General features: G+C 37.4%; 1 protein-coding gene across 1 annotated transcript; it reads right to left on the bottom strand.

Moving 5' to 3' along the window:
- Positions 1-1,360: 1,360 nt before the first annotated feature.
- PSMA1 (proteasome 20S subunit alpha 1) lies at positions 1,361-12,054 on the bottom strand. The gene is made up of 10 exons (XM_085317168.1): positions 11,951-12,054; positions 11,454-11,498; positions 7,547-7,648; positions 6,966-7,069; positions 6,011-6,099; positions 5,243-5,313; positions 4,060-4,189; positions 3,327-3,406; positions 2,254-2,358; positions 1,361-1,714 (listed from the first exon to the last, which is right to left on the bottom strand). Exons 1-10 carry the CDS (start codon positions 11,951-11,953, stop codon positions 1,658-1,660), a joined length of 786 nt encoding a protein of 261 aa, XP_085173294.1. The 5' UTR covers positions 11,954-12,054; the 3' UTR covers positions 1,361-1,657.
- Between the last annotated feature and the right edge of the window lie 1,468 nt (positions 12,055-13,522).

The raw sequence follows: 13,522 nt of genomic DNA, 5'->3' as shown, positions 1-13,522 counted from the left end.
CCGCTCCCTCCCCCGGCCACATCGATGCTACGGCGGCCGTGGCGGGACACGCCTCCTGCTCGCACGGGAGCGCGGACCGGGCCCGGCGGCAAGGCTCCACCCCGCCGGGGGGGCGCCACGTCATGCGTCGGGGAGGGCCTTGCTCCTCTGACGTCACCGCCCTCTTGCGCGCAGACCACGAAGCGCGGGCCGAAGCCGGGGCGGGGGGGGGGAGCGGGGAGCGCGCGGCCGCCCGAAGCCCCCTCGCCCTTGCGTAGCACCGTGAGCCGTGACGTCACACGCATCACAGGGTGACGTTGCACGTTTAAGTACGTCCACCGCGACGCCAAGGGAGGGTGGCATGGTGGCAGGCCGGGCTCYTTCAGCCCAACCTCGATACTGGGCAGAAGTAACCGACATTTAAAATGAAAAAAAAAAACACCACCAAATTAGTGTTGYTTGTCACACTGTAGCTTCAAATGTCTTTTGCTTCTGCATATAAAACACTGCTTCACTGGGCTTCCCATGAGACATCACTGAAGAAATCTCCTTTTAGTAAGACTGCTGCCACTGTTATAAATTGAAAATTACTCTTCTCACTTTAATTGGGCTTTTACATTAGTATCTGTGTTCACATGACATGGAACACTTGGAAGAAAAATCTTCATCAAAGCTGATCAGTAATAGCAATATAGCACAGAAAACTGCACTATAAAAAGATCATTCAATTTCTGTGACATTGAACTTAAATCCCAGTGGTCACCAAACATCGGGGAAACTTTACAGCACAAAGTGGAAGGACAAAATCAAGAGCATTCATTTATTAAGAAGCAGTGCGCAGCCCAGGCARCTCAGGATTTGTAAGGGCAATTTTATACGTTTCCGTCATTACTTACATTTAGCATACCTGTGAGCAAAAAATAAAAAAAAATAAAATAAATTAGCTACTTGATGACAGTTTGATGGCCCTAAAGGAAAAGTGATTCATTTCAATTTTGAAGAGACTGGGTTATACTAAAAGAGAACTTGAAAAAAACTTGTTGGCAGCTTCATGCTTATTCAGTCTGCAATAAATCTAGTAAACATTCATAACTAGAAATGTTTGTCCAAGTCATGATTGAGACAATCACAAGACAACATGAGGAAACTTGCTGCATTCTACTTGCTCTACAACTGTTTTGTAGATAGAGAGCTCTAAATTTCTGTCAGTGCAATACTTCATAAGCACTGTATTTATATAAAGCAAGTAAATGCTCATGAATCAGTTATTCTTTCAATATGACAAATCGTCAAGTATATGATTGCATCTTGATATCACACTCATGACATGAAAGAAGTATTTGAGTAGTTATTTGTTTATATCAAAAAAAACCCCAGCAAATTCCAAGAAAGATTTATTTCCACTTGTTCTTACAAGTTAAAGGCAATATGCTTTTCATTAAAAAAAACAGCATTGTGCACTATTTAGAAAACAGTAACATCTTTCTTGTCAAAGAAAATACATCCAACCATCCTGTCTACCATTTAAGGATAGGTGGGTGAGGTGTTTTAAAAGAGTAACCCTCAGATGCATCAGTAGAAGACACATATAGGTCAAGATAAAGATTACCAGCAGAAAGATATATATGTTCCTGTATAATTACATGTAGGTTAACACACAGAGGAATTCATCTTCCATCTAGTGCTCCATAGGCTCCTCTGCCTTTTCCGCAGGTTCATCAACTGGCGGAGCAGGCTTAAAGAGAAGAAAAAAAAAACATATTTTAGAAGGGCGAAAAACAATACATTCAGTATAAATATATAAAAATCAATACTGCTAGGTAGCATCGCAAGCAGTAAACACATCTCACATAAGCAAACAGTTTAAAAGTAATGTTATATAAATCAAGCATGGAGAAGGACAGAACTAGTAATTAGAAGACTGAGGAAGCATCTTGGAACAGACATCAGAAACATACGTAGCCACTTCTGTTGCAGGGAAGTGGGAAAAAAATCCTAGATATGGAAAGAAGATGAAGATATTTGAAAGGTCTTCTACCAATGCACTGTAAACTGATTTAATAAGCAGTTTAGTCTCCAGCATGTAGTCTCAGTCTTTAGTCTAAAAGACTATATGTTGCCTCCTGTTTTCAGGTAGTCATGTCAAATTTTAATACTACACACCTAAAACTCTAGTAGACTGTAAGAGAATTAAATGTCATAAAGGTGATGGCTCATACATTACAAAACGCTGCCTTTCAACAAAGCCTATTTATTTGTACATAAAACACAAACCTTTCTCTGTGGTCTCTCCTCAAGACCTTCTAGGAATGGTGCTACATCATCATCATCATAAATAGTAAACTCCATGTCTTTGCCCACAATTCCAATGGAAACATTCTGTCAAGAAAAATTTTGAAAGAAGTGASACACATTCTTCTGCAAATAACTTAATGGCTTTACCATTTTCACTTGTGAAACAGATTCAAGTTTCTTCCTGTGATAAAGGGACTCACTTTGCTATTTGTGTCTACTTAATGAAGAGAGGAATTCTGAGAGATTCTCTTTTTGGTAAGTTGTAGTAGAAAAGGAAATGGATAGATGGTGGGAAGGAGATTTATTCCATACAGAAGCTATCATGCTTCAAAAGCTTACCAGTAAAACCACTATTGAAGGATTTCAATTTCTGTCCATTTCATTTAAATAACAAACATTTGTTTTTTTAAAAAATCCCCAATTTTCATCTCCCTCCTCCCCCCGCTTTCTTTATTGTAAAAGTTCTAACAAAACAAGATGGGTAAGGAATAACAAAAACACACACACACAGATAAGGGCAGATCAGCCACAAACATAATACTAGCTTCTGGCAAGAGATCTGCTTAGAAGTTTCTTGTTCAAGAACTGCTTATTTCATATTTCCTGCCAGAGGTTTCCACAACCTTTTGGTACTGGATACTCAATCAACTGTTTGCATAGCTGTGCTCTCATTGAAAAGGAAACTCTCCCCTTACTTTCCAAGTTCTTTCCAATTGCTGATTCTGCTTACAAAGCACAGTGATGATCTAGTTGCAATTAATGCATCTTAGACACTGATCAAAGCTTAAAGTAGAATATTTTATGCAAGCAACCAGGCAAATGATGTCTTATTCAGAAAAAATACCATTTTGTTATAGCAAAGGGGAGAAAAAAAACCACAGATTATTGAAGTTGTAGGTAAACTGGTTACATATGAAGTGAAGATGATATTACCTACCAATATTTGGCTTCTAAATTTCAATGCCAGCCATACTTTACGTTAATTTTGTCATGGTAATTTCTAATAACAATGGCAGTAGAATTTCTYCTTAAAAAAGTAAAATAGTATTTACTTTGGTGGTTAGATCTTGTTCAGCAGGAAGAGTCTCTCTCAGGGCGCGTAGTCCATGTTTAACTAGCTCATTTAGATTACCTAAAAATTAAATGCAATTATAAAGACATTTATGAAACATACAGTATTATCTCTAGAGACTCCTTTGCCCTTCCTCCTATTTTCAGCGGCTATTCTGACTTCAGGAACTCCACTCCTTGTGTATTTCTGGTATGAATATAGAGTTGGTTATCAAAATATACTTTCAGAAATAAGCCCTTACTTACATTTGAGACAAAATGGATGTTTTTGGCACTTGCATTGTCTTCAGCACATTAATACTTAAGCTATTTTTTCCCAACCAGACACACAGTAGCCTCCACATAACCATTTCATATAAAAACAGATTTGCAATTTTAAATTCACAACCTAAATGCTCACCCTGAAATATTATCCCCTCTTTGAAATAGAAATAATTGTTCTTTCCAAGTTAGACAGGATGGAGATCTTTAACTTTTTTCTCAACTTCTGATTAGAAATTTCTTTTTCATTAGATCTAACAAATATCCAGATGTTAGAAATGAAGATTTGTAATGTTTTCTTTACAATTTTTGTCTTCATGTAGATTTACATTTATGCTAAACTTAGCTTCCAAAATTTATCTTCCTATCTTACTAAACTCAAAAGAATAGAGCAGTAGCAGAAAAAAAAATGAAGCTGAAGACCACCATTAGATAGACAGATTCATTACTCACAGTCAGTAAACTCAGTCATGTGCCTCTCCAAGTAAGTTCGAGCTGACTGTGAACGAGCACCAATAGACATTGCTTTACAGTCAAAATAGTTTGCAGAGGGACAAGTCTGGAAGATGTGAGGACCCATATCCTGCCAAAAAGGAGCAAAACAAATATACAGCATCTTCTAAAACAAAATTTTGTTTTATTATACATCACATAGCTTCTGTACAAGCAGAGATGCATTTTATATTGTTTACCACATCATTATTATTATCATCAATTTTTCCAAGTCTTATTCTACAAATAAATAAATAAAATATTCTAAAAAAATCCTTCTTCACACTTTGTTCTTTAAAATGTAGTTTTTATGTAGGCAGGATAGCAGGCACCAAAAATCTTTCTCTGTTCCATAAGCTGTACTGTGCATACGTATGCTTCTTACCTAGCTTGCAGTAAAATATTTCACACACATGCTGTCTGATCTGCACAAGCGTAAAAACCTGCTGTAGATTTAAGTATGCCATGCAAGATTTCAGGCAAGCTGCCATTTCCTTCAACCTTCTTCATGTGAAATACTTTCAGGGCAGAGATTCTCTTTATTGGTATACTATATTAAGCAAACTGTTCTTGCTAAACAAGTAAGTGTCCAGTGAGGCTTTTCACATCCATTTATCTTACAAGTATTTAAAATAATAGTCTGTAAAAATTCATAATCACTAGTGAAATAATTACTGTTACCAAAGACTCACATCAGCTTATAAACACTAACATGTTGATCCCTGAAAATGTGAACAAGTCTAATTTTTGTACTTTCCCCAAAAAACACAAAATGACATTAAAACAAAGATCATTGGAACTCCATTTCAGAAAATCCAGCTCTTTCATAGGGTTTCAATGTAGCAATCACCCCCTCCAACACTTCTGAAACTCATGCTCCACTACAGCATCTCATTTTTTACCTTAAAATAATAAGCTTTTCATTTTTGCAAATGTATACCTTACAAGTGGAAGTAGCATTAGCCACCAATTAATATTTATAAAAGTTATTTTTTAGGATACGATACAGAAAATGATTCCTTAATCAAAGAATTCTGACAAGTTTGCTTCTTCCTTCAATCTCTCTCTCTTTACATTTACTTGTATATAATTGAATTAACCACATTTTCTTTTAGATCATCAGTAATTGGCACACTGTACTTACATCATAACCTGCAATGAGCAGACCTACACCATATGGTCTTCTGCCATAACGCTGCGTTGGTATCTGGGTTTCTTAAGCAAGCTAAGGAAACAGTCTCAAGAAAACATGTTAATTACCTTAAACATTTTCCTAAGCCAAGCAGAGATGCACCAAAATTGCCATCCAGCTTTTGTAAAGCTTTTGCTATTATTGAGGAATTTGTTCAAAGAAATAGATCACAGGGCTTATTTGGAATAACAACACCAGCTCTTTTTCACCAAAAGAATATTTAGTAATTAACAAGTAACCAAGTAACAAAAATGGTTCACTTAATGCTGCACAGCCTGATTTAATTTCTTTTCCCTTTGAATTTTTGTAGGCACCTGATAACAAAATACAAGGGCACCACTGTTCCAAGCCGGGACAACAAAAGTTGCCACAGAAAAAGAACTGACTGAGCAGCTGCAATCCAGTAAGTGATCATGTTTTGAATAGTTCAGTCTTCTTTTCTTTTCCCCACCTCCAAAGGCAGTCCTATGTAACAGAAAAAGCAGTGCTATGTTAAATGCTGCATAGCATTTTATTGATGTTTACCAATTCAGTGTGTTATTGAGTATATGCTAAAAGGACAAACAAGGAACATGAATAAAGAGAAACTAAGTTTCATACTAAATTGAAAAGGTTAAGTCATTTTAAGTTGTGATATATAAAAAGCGTTTTAAGAACCAAGTATGAACAAGTGTAAAAAACAGTAAAAGTTTAACAAGTGCAAAACAAACAAAAGGATACTGCTTCCAATTAGTGACACTAAGCGAGAAACTGGAAGAGGTCTATCAAATACAAATCTGGAATCCAGGCACTCCTGACGCATGAAATTGCTGAGTGAGGGAGGTCACAGAAAGGAGGAGAGGAGAGGGGAAAAAAAAACAAAAAAAGAATAAACCAATGCATAGTGAAAGTTGCAATGAGGTTTTATTTCAGTATTTGTCTGTTTAGGTAAATATATTATTGTTTCAGCTGTTCTTGTTGAGAAAAAGGGCCAAAGACACTACATAATTTCATTTTATCATGACCTATAATTGTTATTCATAAAATTGACCACAGGCTTCAGAGAGTATTGTATTATTTCAGCAATACAAATGAAGGGAAGGTAGAAGTTCATGCAGGCTACAGAAGGGTCATCCGTTAAAAAAAAAAAAAAATCTCATTGAAGTAGTAATGTTTCTTTGTAACAGTCCAGCAATTAAATTCCATTTTATAGATTCTTCCGTGCTTTCTCTGTCCTTTCCTATAGGACTGAGGAACTCTTGTCCATCAGTGTGCATTTACATCATCTGCTGAGACTGTGTAGCCACCAGATAAAAGGTAAACTCCTCTGAAGCTTACATATACAGCAGTGTATGTTTTTTATAACTGTCTTCAATGTACACAGAACGACCTACTAGAGGGGAAAAAAATTACATGCTTTCTCAAGCTGCTTGGAAACCCCACCACACTAGGGAAAACAGACAGAGGAGTCTCTTAGTAGTAACAAAGCCAAAGAGCAAAAGTTTGGACCAAGCAAATGAGATTTCTGCCAATGACTTGGAAAAAAAAACTCCACAGAATTTCATACTGAGGTCTTTAGCATAGTACAGGAGAGCAGTAACTCAAGACAATCCTTAGCTGACCGTAACATTTCATTTGCAATAGTCTACAACCAACCTTTCACTTTATTATTATTGCAGAACTCTGAGATACTCACCACAAGAGCCTTGCATCAGCAGTAAGTCCAGCAATGGAGATACCAATATGGTTGTCAACGTACAGGATTTTTTTCTGATGAGCTGCCAGCTCAGACTGTGCTCTCTATGCATTAAAAGAAAACAGTCTGAACAGTCTGTCAGTCACTGTGAAGAAATCCACTAATGTTTATGGCAAGAATTGAATATGATCATGAAATGATAATAAAAGCTATAAACTTGTAACAGAAAACAAGAAAAGCCTACTCTTACTTCAATAGAAGACAGACAGACAGGACACTTAMTCAAATTTTGTGACAGAAAAGAAATAGTTTTATTACTTAACTAAAGAATAGAGGACCAATTAACTTTTAAAGTGAAAAATCTTTCATCGATTTCCTTCACTTCACCAATTTGTGAAGACCTATGCTTGGCATAGGTGCCAAAAATATTTATAGTTCTACACTAATGTTCAAACATAAGGAAACTGGCATTACATATTACATTATATACAGCACAAAAGTTCAGACTGGACAAAACTAATCTGCCAAGCCAAAACTGCTCTACTGACATTGCTGTCCCCAGAACACAGTTTTAAAATTACCTTTAGAGCAACCAAAACAGCATGCGTTTTTGATTTCAGTCCCACAGTAGCTGAGCCTTGTTTCACAGCTTCCATGGCATATTCTATTTGATGAATTCGCCCCTACAGGATAAAAATCAATCTACTATCAGTATAAAATTAATCCCCTATATCAACTTTCAATAATTTTTAATTTACAGACTTTTGAGTCCCCTGCCAAACAGATACACAGAGTACATAACACAGTTTAAACCTACAAGCAAGCAACAGACAAACTCCTCACCATTAACGCACATAACTCAGGCTATCTCTAGGCCACTCACTACTGTATACAATGAAAGGCAGGAAAACTAAGAAGAAAAGAGTGAATCCAAGCATTATCAGAGCTGTGAGACTGTAATATTTATTCTAGTTTCCTTAAAAAAAAAAAAAAGTATTATGCTATTGCTGTATCTCACCATCCATCCTCTAATAACTTTTGAATCCATTAGTCAACTGCAGTAAAGTCTGAAAGAGGCGTAGAGGTCTCAAAGACAATTAAGATCCCACAAGTCCTATTAAAGTCAGCAGCTTTGCAGGAAAAAGACATCCTTTTAATGCCACCTCAAAGGGCAAAACAGCTCATTTGCTACACTATAGTTGGCCAGCTTATTAGAAATAAAACCAATTGCCATGTTATACTGAAATATAGAGCACAACTAGAGCTATTAGAGTGGGCACATGCTGGGGATAATCTACAGGAAATCATCTTGCATTAGTTCCATTGATTTTTTTTTGGGTGGGGGGGCATGATGTGGTTTATGTGGAGAAATATATAATCCACTAGATGTTTAACATATCCTTATATTCAATTTTATGCACTAATAATGGAATTTCAATAATATTTAATATTTCTTCTCCAAGAAGATTGTATGATCTGTCCATCTATCCAATATGTATTTATCAACTTTCATGAATGACTTACAAGGCTGCAAAAAATGTGAAGCCCTTCTTAGCCTTTAATCTTACATCTACTTTTCCTTAAAACATACTGAAAAACACTCACCAGTAAAATATGATTATTCTTTGCTCCTATGTTAACAAAGCCTGTGTTAACAATAGAATTACTAGGTTACCATGTAACTGCCTCTGCAGTCCAACCATACTGCATCCACAGGAAAGTGTGGAGAAGTAATTGCAACACAGTAACAACTTTAAATGTCTTTTACAAGTCATTAGCATTTTTTGTATTTTCAAGGTCATTTTTAAAAAAGTTTATAAATTAAATGCTACTGATGACTTTTTAATAACTACTAAATGTTTCAGTAGACTTTTATAGTTCTTAATGTAATTTTTATAGCAGATTGCTAAGAAATTCAAATTTTAAGTCTCTGATACAGCCTTTGCCAGAGAAATACAATCATTTAAAAGGATGAGATGTGGATGCAGGGTTCCGTTCCTGGATACTGAGTACTGCCTTCTAATTTTTAAGATGTTAAACACACATCAGTAGCAAATCTTTAATACACTTTAATTCTGTAACAAGTACCTGATGTCTAGAAAAGAAATTTCAAAATCAAACTCTAAAACTGAAGATGACTAGAAAAGATAACATTCATCATGTTTGTGCTTCTCTGGCAAGTTCCACATCCATGCCACTGAAGTTTATATAAAGATGAACGTGCATGACTGGAATTAGAAGGAACAACAAATCCAGATTCCTTCTGCATCCATTAAAGAACAGCTTAAAAAGCAGCAAAATTTGTAAGATGTATCCATAGCAATGCAATACAACCAAGTGGAACACACTTTTGCTACATAAAGAAATGTCTTAACAGCATGACAGAAATATAGATCACAAAATATTTGAGGATCGCAAAAACAAAATTTAAGAATTTTTATTAGACATCTGATGTGAGAGACTTGGGAATGCCTGAGGAGAAAGAGAAGCTGCCAGACTTCCCATTTTACAGTCTCAGACTATCACTAGCTTCACCTGATCCTTTAAAAAAGTATTTCATATCTCTGCCTATATGGAATGGCCTCTGATCACATACAGATTTAATTATGCAACACTCATCACTACAAAGTAAGCTTGAAAACACTACAAAAAGTAAGGAATAAAAAGGGTAAWACAGACTGCCCTAAGGAATATCCAAGTTATATATTGAACATATTGGTTATATATATAAATCATACACAAGTTAATTTATATTCATTTTGACATATAACATTGACTGAATCATAGAAATTTCTCAGTAAAGGTCTGTACTATGCTATTTCAAAAGCATCTCTCATTAATTGAAAGTTGCTGCATCAGCATCTTTTTAAACGTTAAAATGTGAATCTTCAAAGTTTTCACGATCCTTTTGAAATAAATGGATATATTTCTCAAAGCAGCTCACTTGTCTAAAGCTATCACGCTAATGACTAAAAAATGTTCAATTATTCAAGGTGATCTTAATGCATAATGGAAAGTATGAAACATGCTCCGTTTCAAAGTATACTGAAAATGTATCTTTCAAACAGTATACTATATGACGAAGACTTTCAATAGTAAGAGAAACATTTTCTGTATTAGAAACATTAGTTTGTGATACACAAGCTAATGATATACTAACATCATATTAATGTTATTTATACTTATAATTTTATTTTTATTTTTCCTAAATCTAGAAATGAGTTAATTTTCAAGACACGTTGATTTTCCACAAGTGTCCTATCTTAAGAGTACAGTATCAAAAGAAGAGACATGATTAAACACTCGGTCTGATCAAGATACTTGCTTTTGAATTAGTTTCAGAAGAATGCACAACGTGAAAGTGATTCACGGGCAGTAAATTCCAAATTCCAGTGCAAATTTCGAAAATAATCTTAAGTACAGGGATACTGTGAAGGCCCAATAACATTCCACAACATGGAAAGCTAAAGAGCTGCCCAGCTGCTATAGACTACATCATTGAAGCACATTATACACTGCATTACAAAATGATACAGCATTTAACCATTTGTGTATTCTAGTTCTCAATGTTACATTTTAAAGCTTTATATATAAAATTTAACAGGGAGGTTTGTTTGTTTTTTTTTTTTTTTTTTTTTTTTTTTTTTTTTTTTATTTTTTTTTTTTTTTTTTTTTTTTTTTTTTTTTTTTTTTTTTTTTATAAAACTGACCTGTTTCATACCACAAATATCAGTATTTTGGGCATCAGGCTTCAGATTACCACGTGGGTACAGGTACTATCATTCAGCTGAAGGTTTGCAAAGCAGTAATTGTTCACACAAAGTGAGAAACAGTTCCTATTTCGACTTACCCAAAATAAACATACTCTCCTTTAAGCACTAAGTAAGAAATTAGATCCTAATCTTGTTTTACAGACCTATAACAACAAATTGGTAAGTAATATACCAAAAAACATAAAACTGAGTTGGAATCTCTCCAATGTTAGCCTACCGCTAAATCATTCTCTCTTTTACAGGCTAACCAATGTTAGAAAAGAGCTATTTAGTCTAGTCTACAATTGAGAATAACTTTCCTGTGATTGATTTTCATTAATGGCTTCACCATATCTAAATTATTATTTTGGTGTGAACAAAACTGGTATGTAATACTTAGTGTATGTACCCACATGCATATTACAGAAACATTCAGAAAACAGCTCCCTTAAATACTATGAAAAACAGAAACTGTAGTGTAACAGGATACACCAAAGCATCACTCATGTGCACGCACCAGAAGTAAAAGTTTCATAGGCTCACAGCCAAGTTGTCCAAGTTTTACTTGGGTCCTTGTGCTTAATGCTTTCTAGAACTTTTAATCATCTGAATGCAATCTATGCTATTCAGATACTACTGCTAGGGAAAAACAAACAAAAACACACCTAGAAAAATGAAAGGAGGGAAAAACAAAAAGCACAAAACCCCAAGCCAGCAAGCTTCGAGGAGGTTTTACCTGTGGGCTCCACACCGTGACGTCGTTGTCATACTGGTTGCGGAACTGAAAGGCACAGAAAGGGACAGCACAAATCCATCAGCAGCGGCGAACACGCGAGCACAAAGCGCGCTCCTCAGTTACACCCTGGTCACCTTCTCTGCGGAGCCTTTTCAGGGAAGCGCCTGCTGCCACGACCGCGCGGCCCGGCGGTTCTCACCCGCGGCCTCGCCTCCCCACGAGCGCCCGCGGGGGCTTCGCGCCTCCGGAGCCGCCGCGGCGCGGCGCGGCCCGCGTGTCCCGGGAAGTGCTTACTCACGGCCCGCCCGCGCCGCGCCGCGCGCTCCGCCCCATAAGGCCCGCGCCGGGTCATGGGGGGCGGGGCGGGGCCTCGAGAGGGGGCCCCGCCCCCGCCGTGTCCGTCACGCCACCCCGCGCGGCCGCCAGGCGGAAGAGGGCGGCGGGGCGATGCCGGCCCCCGCGGCGCGGCGCGGCGCGGCCCCCCGCCTCTCACCCACCATCCTTCCTCGCCGACCCCGGTGCGAGCTCCCGGCCGCCGAGCTACGGTGCTCCGCCAGCGACGCGTCTGGGCTGGGCGGGCTAAGGCATCGCTAGTCGCTCCTCGAGTCGTCGATCGAGGAGCGAGGCGCATGCGCGGTCCACCGCCGCCCCCCCCCCGGGCGGCGCATGCGCGGCGGTGCTTGCAGCCGGGGCGCGCAGCGCAGATCTTTTCATGCGGAGCGGCCGCTTGCAACTGTATCAGCTTTGAAAAAGCCCCAGCAGTTTTTAAAATCCTGAAGATAAAGGCACCGAACTGAAATATTACAYAATTATAATCTATACTCTGCAAATTATCTTGTTTTTACCTGTCACATCTCCCTGAGCTTTGGGAAAACTCAGCATTAGCATCTGTGCTTCGTATTCACAGACTATGAAGACAGCATGAGAACAAGCTGTTTCTTACAGTCTACAAGTAACAGGAGAACCTTAGCTACAGGTAGCAGTACACAGGCAGACTCGATCTATTAAATACTACCAACATCCCCAAAGCTACCTCTAAAGCAGCTATGACAATCTGCTTGTCCAATCCTGAGACACTACATGTCTCTGCCTTATTTTTATTTGCTTTGTAACACGTCCAAATCAGGTCTTGTCTCTGCCCCAGAACTGATTAGCAACTTTCACATTAGTATTTGCTTTTTTTTTTTTTTTTTTTTTTTTTTTTTTTTTTTAACTTTGCTATCATTAGAAATAAGACATTGATGTGCCAACCATAATAATTTTCTTATCAAGATAAGAGATTTCAGGCGAGCAAAATTCAGAAGAAAAACAATAGGGAAAGATCTATAGGTAGAARGGAAACAGAGTAACATAGGAGCTAAAACGCAGGCTGGAAGAAGCAAGAGCTATGTACCAGGACACTGAAACAAAAGAAGAGCCAAATATTTCACATCTGAAGACAGAGTGTACACTTCCAGTTCAAATTATTCAGGCACTCAAAAAAAAAAAAAAAAAAAAAATCAATCCTGTGTAGACAGCAAGTGTACAAATTACACATCTTGCTCCAGGACACTAAAGAGTCCAATCCTGCTTGTTCTAAAATCCCTACAGGCAGGTTTTAAAGTTATATTTTTAGCTCTGGTTCTTTTATCCCATCTTATCTTTACAAAGCATTGTTTCCCAAATCCCAGCTAGCAAAAACTAAAAGCTGAAGTAATTAAGGGTAAAAACCAAACAAAGACAGTTCGGCAGGAGTAAAACAGCAGCCACTGTTAATCAGATGTATCAGACTGGAAATCCTCTTATATTTCTGTCTTGAAAACAAGGGAACAGGAAGTCTTAGAAATTATATAATAGCCAAATGAGAAGCACTGTTAAGAATTATATTAGAAAGTATTGCTGTGCCTTTCTTGATTATAGATAAGATGTGATTAAATGTCCAAATGGGTCTTTTGCCCTCAAAATAAAGATAGAAAACTAAGAGTCTGTTACAGAGAACAGAATTGCTTACTAGATCTCTTATTTTGGAAAATTAAAAATATTTTTTATTTATAGTTGAAAAGTAGGTTGAAAAATATGAGAACTTGTTT

The sequence above is a fragment of the Rhea americana genome, unplaced genomic scaffold (assembly GCF_003343005.1).
Source record: "Rhea americana isolate MKP2758 unplaced genomic scaffold, rheAme1 scaffold_49, whole genome shotgun sequence".
NCBI lineage: Eukaryota > Metazoa > Chordata > Aves > Rheiformes > Rheidae > Rhea > Rhea americana.
This window is presented reverse-complemented; position numbering and strand designations above follow the sequence as displayed.

Coding starts and splice junctions, on each gene's coding strand:
- PSMA1 (XM_085317168.1), bottom strand. Junction 5,314..6,010: donor AGTGTCACTAATTGGAAGCA/GTATCCTTTTGT, acceptor AGCTTGCTTAAG/AAACCCAGATACCAACGCAG. Junction 3,407..4,059: donor CATGACTGAGTTTACTGACT/GTGAGTAATGAA, acceptor TTTAATTTTTAG/GTAATCTAAATGAGCTAGTT.